Source organism: Hemicordylus capensis, chromosome 1 (assembly GCF_027244095.1).
Source record: "Hemicordylus capensis ecotype Gifberg chromosome 1, rHemCap1.1.pri, whole genome shotgun sequence".
NCBI classification, from domain to species: domain Eukaryota; kingdom Metazoa; phylum Chordata; class Lepidosauria; order Squamata; family Cordylidae; genus Hemicordylus; species Hemicordylus capensis.
The window spans coordinates 313986989-314002373 of NC_069657.1; the positions used below are offsets into that span (position 1 = coordinate 313986989).

General features: G+C 39.7%; 1 protein-coding gene across 1 annotated transcript in view; it reads right to left on the reverse strand.

Annotated features, from left to right (window-relative positions):
* The window catches only part of TBX18 (T-box transcription factor 18), a 34224-nt gene extending 19108 nt beyond the window's left edge, over window positions 1–15116 (reverse strand). The window contains exons 1-5 of the mRNA XM_053287183.1: window positions 15027–15116; window positions 13002–14085; window positions 10200–10392; window positions 6871–6972; window positions 1895–2066 (exon numbers count right to left, since the gene is read on the reverse strand). Coding sequence (XP_053143158.1) covers window positions 1895–2066; window positions 6871–6972; window positions 10200–10392; window positions 13002–13293 — 759 coding nt within the window. The 5' untranslated portion in view covers window positions 13294–14085; window positions 15027–15116. The remainder of the gene's footprint in view (window positions 1–1894; window positions 2067–6870; window positions 6973–10199; window positions 10393–13001; window positions 14086–15026) is intronic.
* Between the last annotated feature and the right edge of the window lie 269 nt (window positions 15117–15385).

Below are 15385 nucleotides of genomic sequence, written 5' to 3' on the forward strand. Positions count from 1 at the left end.
ATCATTAATCTTGCCTAACACTTAATCGGGAGAAAGGTTACTCATACCTCTGAACTGTTAACAATGGATGGCAGAAAGAAAAACTCAGAGTGTGAACATGTGTGTGTGGCAAAGTTCCACATAAACTTTACTGAACCCAAGTCAGCCCTACTGCACTGCTAAAGATTCCAAAGCAGTTGTCAGTGCATCACTTCACTGCACCCTTCCCTAGAATTCAGGATAATTTGTTTTTCCAAGGTTAATAATAATCTGCTATTTGACTAGCAGAATGCTTATTAATTTTGAGGATGGGCAGTATTATCCCTCCATTCCAGTTGTATGGACCAGGCTATACATCACATTTGTTCATTTCACAATATTACAAAATCCAATATGGCCAAAGCATTAAATGTAAATTAAATCTGAGTAACAGCCTTGAAAGTCTTTCAGGCCACCTTCTATAAAACTGGCATAATCGCTTCTTAAAAATCACTAGTAACTATTTAACATCTGTGCGCTGTTTGAGTCCAGGAACATATTGGCTGGCTTCACACACAATCACAAGGATCCTGGTTAAAAGGGTAATGAATCACCACTGTTGCTGACTGCGTGAACCCAGAATTTCAGGGCAATCCTGGTCAAACTACTCTGGTTAACCAGCATTTAGACAGGACAGATACTTGTTTACATGATCAGCTCCACTAGGCTCACTAATCTTGATTAACATTTTAATCAGGATCCTTATGATTGTGTGAACTCAGACATTTACAAATAAAGATGTGTACTAAAATCTTCCTCCATTTTTCAAAGTGTCATTCATGCAAGGGGAACCAAACCCTCAGAAGCAGATTTTTTTTTTTTTTTTTTTTTTTTTTTTTTTTTGAGGTGGAGTTGACTACAGAGGAAAGGGATTTGGCAAAAATCGCTCCTTGCGAGAACAGAACTTTCTGAGGGCACAACCCTATAATAGTAACATCACCCATTTTATTTTTACATGGAGAATGACTTACAGGAGTGTTCCCTTGCCTATAAGAATATTAAGATAGCCCTCCATTCTAAGAAATCCAGTTTCCATGAGCCTTCTGTTGTCTTTCAAAGAAGTTGATGCAGCATTATTATGGAAATTTCAAAATGTACAAAAGAGGGGCCCCATCACAAAACCATTTGTATATGATTATTTACCAAGGCATGAAAACTGAGAATTTTAAGCATTCATTGAAAGACAATGGTCTACATACATCTTTTTCCCTCACCAGTTGTGAAGAGAAAAAGAAATATTACTATAATGCATTTCGTCACATGAGGTGGTGTCATAACTAAACAATTTGGAGCTTGCAAACAGAACACTTAAACTGAACAATTCCCTGCCAGTTTTGCAGAAGTAATGAGCTTCAGCTGTGAAAAGGTCTTGCTCCATAAGGTAGGTAATAAATCATTATCCGACTGAATGCAGCTCTCATGTTGTTCCTTTTGAGCACTGTTATTAACACCTCATGGGCTTTTGCACAAATGATTTAGTTTTTAAAAATTCATTAGTTAAATCTATTTTACTTAAGAAAATCTGGTATATACTGAAGATGTTTGTTTTAAGGATATATTACGGTGTGTGTGATTAGATAGATAGATAACTCCTCCCAGTTCTAGCTTTTCAGAAAGAACTGAAGGCTCAGGCCACACAGACACAGACACACACACGGAAATACAGGTAGTTCTGCACTAGTTGATTTGAGTATGTGCTCTTCTTCTTCTCCAATAATCAGTCATGTGAAACAAAATGGCACCTGATAACTAATTAATTGTTGTAGCAAAATGTGCATAGATCTAACCTTTTGTTAACATAAGCTTATGTATCAAAAGACCTAGTCATAAAAAGAATGAAGCATTATATCATAACACTGTAGAAAACAATACTCACATGGCCTTGGTCATCCAGTTCATTGTTTGTAAGTTTCAGTTTGTCAAAGCTAATCACTTGCCTCATCCACGTTTCTCCTGATGCAGGTGAATCTGGGTGAATATACACACGGGGAGGCACAGGTGAGTCAGCATTACCAGCCACCATCCATTTGGAACTGTGATACACATACCTATAGTGGGGGAAAACATGAATCAGACATTCTCAATGGAAATAATTCACAGGTATTAGGGATGTTCAGAACATTCCAAGCTCAAAATGTTCTGTCTAGAGATGGGCCGTTTGGAGTGTTCCAAGCTCAAAACAGACTGCCCTTCAAATGAAGGACCCGTTTCGAACTCAGAACGGAATATCCCCATTTTGAGTCGGAACATTCTGAGCATTCCAAGTGCCATTTTTGCGGGCTGTTTTTCCCTTGCTTTCTGTTTTTGGCATTGGCTTCTGATTGACTTGTTGTCATACAAATCAAATCTCGATTGGCTTGTTATACATATCAAGAACACAAATCCAGTTTCATATAATTTATATGGTGATAAATATTAAAGCAAAAAAATAAAAGGAACAATCACTCCTAAACCGCAGCATTTCTCTGCATGACTATATTAGAAGGCCCATGAAAAGGGCTTGGCACATTTTGTTTCATTTACCACATTGTTTTCTAAAAATTAAATTATATGTTGACAAATATAAAATGAAGATGCAAAGTTAACTGAATCCAAGACTGGATTCAAGAAGAGTCATATTTTTATGTCTAACACTACAAATTGATAGTTTCAATAGAAAATGACATCCTATGAACTCTTTTAAAGATCACAAATTAAAAATCTAATTCCTAGTTATTTGTCCTTCAATCACAGCAATATATTGATTGTAGATACCTCATACATTAATGAATTTTCAGCTAAACTAATCCATTGAAAACTGATATGGTGAATATATTCATCCATGATAAACATGTTGTTATTATCTTCTAAATAAAGCACCTTAAAACAATCTTCACCTATAATTTTTAAAAAACTTCTCAATTTTTACAAAATTTAGTTTTAGATCACTTAAGGCTATTTTGGGTCCCCCCCCCCCGCCACACTTTTCTAATTTATTTCAAGAAAGCATAATATAAAATATTGAATAATATTTCTAATTACAATTCGGCTCACAATATTTCACAAGGCTCATTAAAATAACTAGTAAACAATCAAAATTCTAATTATTACTGAACACACATGTCTTTCATCTATGTTTTAAAGCTTACTGATCCAATAATATAGTAGTTTACTAACACCAAAAGTAACTAAACAGATAAATAATATTTAAATTGTTCCCAGCAATGTGAAAAGCTGAGCTTTGTCCAGAACTTTATATTCCAATAGATAATGAACAGTATCACTCTCCTAACCAAGAAGGTATCTTTCTGGCGCTCTTCTCTCATTTTAATTATGTTAACTAATTTAACCATATGGGTCATATCCCAGTAGATAGCTTAGTTCTATAGAGTCTGAAATGTCATCAATGCTGTACACAGTTGCCTTGTTTAAAACAATCACACACACACACACACACACAGTGTGTGTGTGTTTATTTATAGAGGGGGGGAGAAATATTTTCAAACATCTTCTCTGACTTTGGAAATGCTCTGTACATTCTGAGAATTCATCCCTGTAGGTTGTGCAGCCCTCAGAGACATATTATCTGAAGGCACAGGACATTTCCAAAGGCAGAAAAGATTTGTGAGAATTTCTTCATCCCATGCATGCTCTGGTAGTGGAGAAGCTCTCTGGCTGCATTTGGAGCCTCTTGCTGGAAGAGGACACAGCTCCTACTGCATCCTTAGGAGCAGCATTCCCTCTTACAGGGAATTCCAGATGTTGTTGACTACAATTCCCAGCAACCCCAGCTGCGATGGCCTTTGGCTGTGAATTATGGGAGTGGTAGTTTATAACATCTGGAATTCCCTGTTAAGAGGGAACACTGCTTGGGAGTTTAGTCAGGATGTCAGTCATTGAGCACAACCTATAACACAATGTTCCCGCACAAGTCATAGTCATTTTAAGATGACTTCAAGAATAACTCTCAAGATCTGATGCTTTGTGCCACATGCAAGGCAGAAGTAAAGATTGCTCAGCATAAAAGAATGAGAAAGTCTCACATAATAAAGACTAAAATATACACCAAAATCACCTGCACAAATGATAAATATTAACTTCACTGAATTAATTTGTTTAATGTCTTAAATCATCTGAGAATTGTGATTAACTTCAGTAGGAAGTATTTCCTTACTAAAAAGGAAAGATTGTGCCATCGAGTCAGTGTTGACTCCTGGCGACCACAGAGCCATGTGGTTTTCTTGGCAGAATACAGGAGAGGTTTACTATTGCCTTCTCCCGCGCAGTATGAGATTATGCCTTTCAGCACCTTCCTATATCACTGCTGCCCGATATAGGAGTTTCCCATATTCTGGGAAACACACCAGCGAGGATTTGAATCAACAGCCTCCTGCTCTCTAGGCAGGTTGCTTCCCCGCTCCACCATTAGGTGGCCTTTTCTTACTAAAGTTTTGGTATATGGCGTTCAGTACACAGTGAGAAAAATACAAATGCACTTTACCTCACTTGTGTGAGATTTATTTTCTATACCGCCTGACTCCAAAGGCTCTAGGCAGTTCACACATATAGTTTCTTACCTAAACCTAAACTACAAAAATGTTACCTGAACCCAGTGCAAACCCAAGACTTTTGCTTACATGCTGCACAGTGTAATATGGGTTGTTGAGAAGCACCGTAACATGCCCACGGTGCTGCTCAACAGGGCTCTTGTGCTACCATTTACCCTTGCACAATTTCAGATCATGCCACTACTTGCATTATTCCCCATGCAAGCAGCGTTGTGAAATGCAATTACACAAGGGTAGCAGAAGAATTCTGTTGCTCAGCACTGTGGACATGTTTGTTAGATGTCCACGATGGCAAAGGCAGTTCTGAATTGTCCACATTACATGGTGCAACGTCTAAGCCATTTAATGTTAATGGATCTCCAATAAGCAAAGGAAAAAAGGCCACTCTGCAGGCAAACAAACATTTTTAAAAACCCCTTAAATAAATGCAATTAAAAATGCTTAGAGTTAGAGTTAGAGAATCATGCCCATTGTTTGCTTACTTTTTCTGTGCAGTAACAGAGAAACAAATACTTGTTTCATACTAATGTAGCCGATGCAAATTAACATAATTATTACACATTAAAAGCAGTAAAATGATGCCAAGCTGCTAGCAGTGCAATCCAAGTGAACTACTAGGATATGTAACCATTTAGGCAATAAAGTGAACATGCACATTTTGACACAAGTTGAAATCAACAGATTAAATCCATTTAATTAAATGGAACTTGTTTCCAAATAAGAGTTGATATCACAGCCTGGCTTTCCAATCTTAAGCATATTATACAGATGTGGGTCCCATGGATTTCAATGAAACATACTTTTATGAAATTGCCATATTGAAAACCCTAAAATGTGCCAGTGCATACAAAGAACCAAAGAGGGGCTGCTCCATTTCCCACATATATACAGGAAATGTTCCATGAATGCAAGAGGATTGATGGCACGGAGCATGCCATACCATGCTATTGAAGAGAACTGGGGGAAACCTCCTGATTTAAAAACCCGAGCTCTGGTATTCACACAGAATGCATATCACAGCTCAGGGTTGAAAAGCACAGTCTGTTCTTCAAAATCAATCAATATTAATCAATCAATTAATATAATGGAATTGTATGTTTGAATTCTGCTTTTGCTAAGAAAATGTTAAACATAAAATTGAAATGAGAATAATTTCAAACATATTGTCGGTTCCAATCATGGAGTTCCACAGGGAACATATTGTGAATGCTGTTAAACAAAGGTTTAAAAAGAGCAAAAAATAAATGTCAGGGTACATATGAAATGCAGGATTTTTTATAATAGCAATATGGTTGTTTGCAATAGCAAGCATAACAGGATTTGGAAAATACACGGAAAAAATTATTTTCCTTAAATTAAATAATACAGGCTTCTTAATTAAATAAATATAAAATGGTTCTAACAATGAACCATTTTAATGAAACTATTAAATGAAACTGCAAATATTTTTAGAACAGATTTGGTAAGACTTCTTTAATACAGCAGCAAATATACTTGGGACCCAGATCTGTAGTCTCTTTTGCTGAAAGCAGCCTCTATGTTCCCATTCCTACAAATTCACACTAGGAAGTCTAGTGGGAATACTTGCTTAGATGCAGATTGCCCTGGTCAGGGTCTACCTGATCAAGACCTTATGTTAAAATTGTTAAGAAGCAGTTATAGCTACTGGCCAATTACTACAAATGATTGCATATCTAGAAATGCCATTAAGAAACTAAACATAGCCACCAAAAGTGCCATACTATTATAGCACTTGAACTTTTGCCCATTACAATGCCATCTTGAAATAATCCAAGTCAGTCCAAGGAGTTCCAATTTTAGCTTAAAAACCTAAGAAACCTTAGAAACTTAATGAATAATTTTATGCAAAAACCTGATGTGAATAGATTTAGCTCCTGACTGGACTTTCATTCGCTAAAAATACTGTTATTTAACTGGGCTAGCATAATGATTTGTACAGGCGATGGTCAGCCATTGACTGACAGTCAACTCCAACCTTACTGGGTCTATTTCAGAGAAAAAGCTGGAGGACTGACGCTTGCATGACTGGGGGGAAAATAGTTTGATTGCTTAGCTAGAGTGTGTTCAAAATATGACCCAAATGTACAAAACAGCAATAATCAATAATAATAATAAAGCCCTTGATTGTTCTCATGTGCTTGGCACACAGCACTTATTTTATATGCAGTGAGATGAAGATAGGAATTTGCAAGGGAGTTAAGCACAGCCTTCTGTTAATTTCCAACTAGCTATCCTCCTTCCCGGTTCCTAATATCCCAACTATTAAACATTACAATTATTATACCTGTATCTTTTGTTATCCACTGGGACAATGTCCATAGCAATATAATATTGTTGATGAGGGTCTAGACCTGAAATTTTCACTCTCATGGCAGGAAACATCCGTCTGAACAAAGAAAAGAGGAGCATTTAATGCAAAACAGACTTTGAAACTGTTTTAGAAAAACAGAATCATGCTTGGGGAATCATCCTCGCCCCCCACCAGTCCTCATTTAAAATTATTTGCAAGAATGGTTTTAAATAATTATAGCCAACTCATTCATGAAATGGTACCCTACGTATGTCCCAACTGATTTTAAGGATGCAACTTTTTTCCCCTTGCAGCTTAACAATGACATTCCTTAAGAGTATAAACTCTGCTACAACAGTCAAGTGAAATTGAAATTGTTGATCAGCAAATCATTTTTGTTTAAATTCCATTTTAGAAGCCAACATGCATTGGTAATTTCAAGAAAACAAGTATTCAATTAGCAGCTGTTATTCACAAAAAAAAGAATTTTCAGAGAATGGCATTTGGTTCTTGTGCATATTTACACACCAGTTCCACTCAATTTACTTCCAACTCACAAGGCCTTGGTCAAGAGGTCCTTGCAAATCACTGGGTTTGCATGCAGGTGGATCTTTCCTATCAGAGATTGCTTTGAGGGAAAGAGAGAATACAGTGCCTTGAATCAGATCCCCAATTGTTGATTGGCAAAGTAAGAGCTGACAGCACCAACTACCTCTTCTTCAGCGATGTACAAGAGTTACAGAAACACTGAGAATGAGGTGATGGTTAGTTTTGTTCCCAGTGCAACACTGCATTGCTTGCATGGGTCGTAGTGAAACTATATTAAAACAGGATATTAAATGTGAAGACTGCAACCCTAATCATGCATATTTAGAAGTAAGTCCTAGTGAAAAGAGTGGGGCTTCTGCATAAACTTGGCTAGGACTTGACTGCAAATAAAAGTTTAATGCAACAGAGAGCACATTAGTGTGCCTTGATGTAACATAATTAATTATATCAAATAATTAGCAATTCTGTTCTAAAAAGTGATGAACATGAGTAATCCCATAGCACATCTTACAAAGTACAGACAACGGACGCAGCTCCCATTAGGCACATAGGAAGCTGCCATATACTGAGTCAGACCATTGGTCTATCTAGCTCAGTATTGTCTTCACAGACTGACAGTGGCTTCTCCAAGGTTAATTTCAGTTGGGTTTGTGTCAGGCCATTGCGCAAGGTATTTGGTTCAAAGTATTGTTGTTCAATGTTCAAACGATATTGTAGAAATTCTTCATAAACAGATGCTGTCATGCTCATTTTATAAGGGAAAGGAATCAAAATCAAAGCGACATTAAGGTGCATATAGCAATATTGGCTAGGGTCAAACTGAAATTTATTTTTATTGTTCAATTTTTATACTGCCTTTCATAAGGCATCCCAAAGCGGTTTCAAATGTTAAAATACAATACAGCTTCATTCAAATCACATTTAAAACCTTAAAATCAGTTGAACAGTAAAAACCATAACACCCCCCTCCCCCCAAAAAAACCAACCATAAAAAACAGAAGCTGGAAAGCTGAGAATTATAACTATAACATAGGTTGGAGAATTTTAAGATTAGATTTATTTTTAAATGAATGCATTGCTTGTCTCTACTTATTGAAGTTTTGTTCTGAAGGAATTTTATAACAAAGGCATGCTATCTCTTATTAAATAAGTGAACATGTTTTGTTCATTTTTTAATGTTCCAAATTCATGAAATCAAAAATAGATTTGAAAAGGAACAGGGGTTACTGACAGCACAACTAAATAAATAAAAGAGTAAAACTAGCTTGGCCAGCAAGTTCTTGCTGTTACTTCAGTGCACCTGTAAGATAAAAAAGAAAATCTTTGACAGGACAACTTTTTAAGACAAATGTTGCCTTGTGCTGTTTAAGACTGCACTTCAATCATTAATAAAGCCCCTCTGAAAATGTAGAAGGTAGCATATGGATTCAATAAAATATGTTTCTGTAATTTCTAATAAGTTCAGATACTTTTATACTGTGCAGGTTTTTACCATGTGTATCTTTTGGAAAGGGAAGAAAAAAGGTTCTTTTAAGAAGAACAGCATTCATACCCTTCACCCTAATGAACAGGAAATCTAAAATTCTATGTATTTCTAGATCTAGAATTACTATAGCCTATCCAGCTTTATCAATCAATTTGTTTTATTAAAGCTGATGTATTTGCAGATCTAGGATTGCATTCACCATCCTTAAAAATTATTAGAAATTAGAGGTCATTTAAACATCTAATCTGTAATGCAAAACTTGTATTTAATTAATTGCATTTGTATTTAATCAACATTGTGGTGCAAAACCATATCATGGAAAATGTGATGTTTCATGAGAGCAACAGCTTTACCTAAACATTTTGCAAAAATCCTCAGAAAATATTCTTAAAATATTTATGCCAGAAATATGTCATGCCAGAAATCAAAGATTTTTTTTAAAAAACCCAACTCCTCCCAAAAGAATTTTTTAAAAATGTTTTGCAATTAATTTGCCATACAAAATGGCTATTAAACTGACTTGCATCAGAGACTACAGTTAATGTGGTCTGCTTGAAAATACACCAATCACTTCTACATAAATCCATTACACAAATGTGTTAGTTTTAAATTAATGAAGTTCACTTTATTCCCTTCAGAGCGACCTATTTCAGATCAGGCTCTTAGGATGCAGCTGAACACACTTTCTTAGAAGCAACGGTAAAATCAAAATCGCTTATTTTAAAATCAGTATATTTAGAATTTGGACATCACTGACAAGAGCTAATAATTCTAACAAGTTACACAGAACTCCACTAATTTGGAGAGATTCGCTTGCCCCCAGTTTGAATTCACATGCGCCATTTGGGGGTGAGGGTGTGTGTGGAATGTCTACCTAAGTAAATAGGATTTACTTCCAAGTCACTGTTTTTAGGATTGGCTAATTAGATTAATTTAAAATACTCCATAGTTACTCCTGCTGTTTTGGCATAATCCCCTCCTACTGGGATGCTGCTCGGAAGAAATTTTGCTCTGCACTTCATCGGATTCTAGAGTACAACATTTACGCAAGGCGTTCGCGAAGAAATGTTGCGGGGCAGTAAAAGCTCTTTTGTGCAGCCTGAGAGGTAAAGCAAAATTATGCTTGGCATCTCTGCACCAAACTTCGCCGCATGTGTCCAAGATGCAGCGCAGTTCAGAACAAACCCCAAAACGTGACGTCAAAGGGCGCGGCGGGCCTGCCTGCAGCTGCTCGGAAGCGCTTCGGCCGGGCGCGCCTGTGACTAGCTGAGCCGTTGGCCAGTTTTACCTTCCCGCCTTGGTGATAATCATTTCGGTGCCGATCTCGTGGAAGCGCTTCCAGAGCTCTGCGCCCTGCAGGTCCACTCGAGGCACTTGCGGAGCAAGCAGAGGAGAAGCTGGCCTAGAGTCACCCACTTTGGCAGGACCGCCGGGGGACAGTGGGGGAGACGTCGTCCTTCGGAAACTCTCTTCGCAGCCACCTGCAGAAAAGGGGAGAGAAGAGAGGGAGGAACAAACAGAAAGCGTCAAGCAAATACACAGGAGAAGCTCCGGCCTTTTCGTCTTTGGCGCTTTAAAAAAATAAATAAATGTAAAAGGCCCCAACAGGAACCGAAGTGGTGCCTTCCAAACACTTAAAGGGCGCCTGAGGCACAAGACGCTCGCTTACTGCAGCTGGCCTCTTTCCTCCCCGCCTCCACGCGCACGTGCGCCCTTTGGAGAGGGACACATGCGTTTGGTGCCTTCCCGGTTCATTTTGGCGCGGCTGCAGTGCCTCGCGTTGTTCTCCCCTTAGAGTCTAAACGCCGCGAGAGATCAAGCAAGCGAGCGTGCGGGGACCCGCTGCAGTTTGGGGGAGGGAAACGAGAGGGGTCACTTAGAGCAGGGCTGTTTGAGGGCCAAAAAGCAGGAGAAGTCGTCCTCCCCACCACAAGTGTGCAGCGCGTGCCAAGGCTAGAGGCTGTGTTTGACTAGCCGCCTCAGCCTTGCGAAACGCTTTGCCATTCTTTGCAGTAGAGGGCACCAGAGCTGGAAGGGCAATTAGGGCGGCTGGAAGAAAGCTGGCGGACCCGAACACGCTTCTTTGGGGAGAAGCTTCCTTTGGAAGTCCTGTCAGTTTCGGTAGACGTTCTACTCGCCTGGCAATAGATGCCATGAAGTCGAATAGGATGCTTCAGTATCAAGCCGCCTGTGTTGGACTCTGAAGGATAACTTTTATAATGTCTACTACTGAGATGAAACTAACAGCCATGATTTTTCTTGCAGGCTTTGTGCGGCAAAAGGCGAGTTGGACCCACTTATTATGCAAGGGTGCTTATCCAGACACATGCCTAAATCTCAATAAAATCAACATAATTTAAGCGCTACACTGTGTGCTTTAATTGTATTCATTTATGGAATTAAGGTACGCTTAATCTTCTCTTGGCGATTCAGCCACTCCCCAAAACCGATTTATTTGGAAATAAATCCCAAGGAATCCAATGGCATTTAATACCCATTACATTTGCTTAGAAAGTGTTAATGCATCTATTTTTCTCTCAACAAATCCTTAAATTTGACATCAGCCACCTTACCTCTTTGGGGAGGGAGAACACTAAACTAGTCCCAGAAGGAATATTGACCAGTCCAGTACTCCACAACAGAGCTCACAGCATCTCTATTTGTATATACGTATAGGTTAGAAAACATTTAATAAAATGCACCCAACTCCCTGTCTCTTGAAACAATTAAGACGGTGGGGTTTTTTTTTATTTGCAACAGTTAAAAAATTTCAATAAGTATTTGTAATAAATACGTTGGAGACTGCGGGGGAGATCAAGCAACTATTTGTTATTGTGGTTGTCTTCAATCCAAATTGGCCCAATTAGGAGTTTCATACTACATATAAAGATACTTATCTGAGATTTTAAAAAGTCTATTATTACTATTACCTGTTATTAGAGAAATAGCTAATAGTGATGACAAAACTTGTATTTTGAGCAATAAATCCCATATTTAATAAATAATGAATAAATAAATATTTGATCATGGTCGACAGACCCAGACTGAGTGCTTTAGTATTAAATGAATGGTTGCTACGAATAACAAAATCTTAGAATAAAATTCGGTTTTCAGTGACTGCGGCAGGCCAAATAGGTTAAAAGCACCATGTGTAATGCATAAGAAAACATTAAGAATGCTTGAGTATTACAGTCAATCATAAATACAAACACTTGCGTTGTGTGTGTTTACCTCTGTTTGTTTCCAGTGGGATTTAATCACCCCACCTTCTTTTAATTGTGCCCATTATCTGACATACAACACAATCCTATCCATGGCTAACGCGAATTAAATCCCACGGAGTTTAATGAAGTTTATTCCCAAATAATAGTTACAGAGGATTGTAGCCCAAAACGCGTGCAGACCAAGCGACGTAAGAAGCTGGTTGCGAGCTGTATTCAGTGAATCTTACTCCCAAGAAAGAACCATTGAACACAGTGGGACCAACAACTTCCCAGGAAACGTACATAGCCTTGGGTGCATAGCGCGGCATCACTAGGAAGGCAGCAATCCTGCGAGCATTTACTTTGGAAAAACACTCGTTGAACTCCGGGAGGATAACTGAAAAACACTAAAAGTTACTTAAGAGCAAGTCCCTCGGAAACCAATCGCTCTATGAAAACAACCCTAGGATGGGATTGCAGCCTCAGAGTGCATGATCGTGATAACTAGGGAACTTTGGGAGAAGTGTATACTCCGACCTCTTTCCATCTGGATTTTAAAGGGGATTAATTGTTCTTGCTTTTTTCTCCCCGCACTAGGCATGGGAGAGATTTCTCAGAAGCCTAGGAAAGGAAAGGCTGTCCGATTTTAGTGGAGTAACAAAGAAAGTGGAGGGCAGGCTCTGGGCATTGACAGTTGCCCGGAAGAGGCAACTTGGGCCGGATTTTAAACCCAAAGATCGCCTTTGGAGGGACTGGGGCGAGTGGAGGTGGCATTTCCCGGAAAGCGCGGCTCTTTCCTCCGGGAAATATCGGGCCGGGAGGCGTTCTTATTGCCCTTTCAGTTCCTGCAGAGGGCCAGGTTGGCGAAGGGGATTCATTCAACTCACCGGGAGGCAATGCCCGGGCGCCGCAGTTCCTCTCCGCGTCGGCCGCGGCCGATCCCGTCCCAGTGTTGAGCGGCAAAGCGGTGCTGCTATCTGCGCCTTCTCCGGAGCCCTTGTCGCAGCTGCTGCCCCCTTCGGCCGGCGGCTCTTCTCCGATTGCTCCCGCCAGCTTCCGTCGCTTCTGCGACTGTTGCTGCTGCTGCTTCTCAGCTCCGATCAACGCCTCCACAGAGAAAGCGTGAGCCTTGAGGCTCAGCATGGTGCAAGGCGAGGCTCTCCTTTTCTCTGCCATCATGCCCAGGCCGGTGGGCTCAAAGCCCTCGGTTCCTCGGCGCCCTGCCTACCTTCCTCCTTCCAGGCCGCGCAGCTCGTCTTCTCGTCGCCTTTTCCTTTACATCCAACTTCTAGCAGCCCAAAGTCGTTCGGGGTGGGCTTTCCCCCCGCTTCACTCTCTTTTCTCCAAGCCCAAAGCGTTTCTTTTTGCAGAAGCGGCGCTTCCCTTCTTCTTCTTCTTCCCCTCCTCCTCCTCCTGCAAGCTCTGCCTCGTCTGAGGGGCCAAACAGCTCTGACATGGGTAACAAACGCTCTGCGGACACAAATTAGGGCTTGTAATTGAAATTTGTTGCCTTGATCTGTCAGCACTTCCAGGCAGGAGACCGGTGGGAAGAACTTGCTCATTAGTGTCAATAAAGTGACTGGGACGGGGCGGGACCAAGCGAGGGAGAACGCGTGTCAATCAAGAGGTGTCCTCGGCCAATCAGAAATTACGGATTTTTCCCCCTCCAGACCGGGTGCTTCTTCCTTAGAAGGTTATAAAAGTAAATGGGATGGGGAGGGGAGAAACTATGTTGGGCTTGTTGCCCTCTCTTCCTTTACTTACACCACGAAACAACCCCAATCCATTTCAGGCTGTAACAAACCCTTTCCTTTATCCAGGTAGAAGTGCTAGATTTATATCTCAACAGATCAAAATCTGGTGGATACAGAAGAGGATTGACCTCTGAGGGAACTGGGTTCAGGTTTCATCTCTTTCGGTGCGTTTGCGTGGGTTTGGGCAAATCACTATCTTTCAACTTCAGTTCTCCGTCTATAAAATGGGAATAAAAATGACCAGGTTCACAGGAATAGTGTGAGTTCAAACAGAATAAAGATTGAAACAAAGTTTGCAAAATGTTTTATGAAATGACGAATAACAGTACTAGTTGGCTGCAGTCGTTTTCTGTTCTCCAGCCCAGAAATAAGCATAAAATAAACATTGATTTTAATTGTACTCCCCTCTCCCCCTTTATATATGGAGACGAGAATTATTATTTTACTCATCTAGATTCTTTCAATGGCCGTTGGTTTGTTCCTCTCAAACATAAACGGACCAATAAACTTTTTGAGTTGAATTATAATTGTGTGTTTTAAAAACCCATGTAGATTAAGAGGTACATACCTGAAAGGGTGGGACATTCCTTATGTAAAATAGCACCCAGGTACTAAGAATTTAGTGTACAATCTACTGGGAAATTTTCCACTTTCACATGAACAACCGCTTAATTTACGCACTACTTTCATTTCAATGGGATTTGCGCAGAAGCACTTCGCTACAGAAGTGGATTCCTCTGATTTCTGTAGGTCTCTGCGTTTAAGACCTGGGTGCCCATGTATGTAGACAGATACAACAATGCCAGCCACCACCTTCCCTTCGCTTCCGACATGGCTCTTGTAAGGATACCGAATGACCCAGGACTGAAAGCTTTACTCCAATAATAGATACCATTCATCCTTAATGCACTGACAGCGGGTGTAAAATACAGGTTTTAATCAGCTGAGCTCCATAACAATGTGTTTCTGATGGCATGTTGTAAATGAATAATCCCTAAGCACTTCTTCTTTCCTTTGGCAAGGGATTCAGTGATAAGCAGTACGGAAAATTATCAGTTATACAATATGGTTAGGGCGGATGCTTCACAGCGACTAAATTTGTAAACACTTCTTTAAACCGAGTGGTGGACCATATTTGTCCAAAAGCATACTACTTACCTTTACATATATTCTCAGAAGATCAACTTCATCGACCTGCTGTCATGTTTATATTAATTGTTTAATTAATAGATTAATCCCTTCAAAGAACATCAGCTAGTCAAATATATCATCCCCCATGGATACCCCAGCCAACCAACCTCATGATGGTTGATTTTTATTTTCTTCTTCAGAAAAATAGCCGCTTGTGGCAATGAGGAAAAACTTTCAAGTAGCTGATTAAAACACAGTAAGGCGTGGACTTCATCTCAGTAAACGCCCTGAACTAGCTTTATAAGCATATGTCTGAAAAGTGGTACCCTTATACCCCGAACTATACATTCCCGCCCCCCGAAGTACATTCTATTGATTTCAGCTGA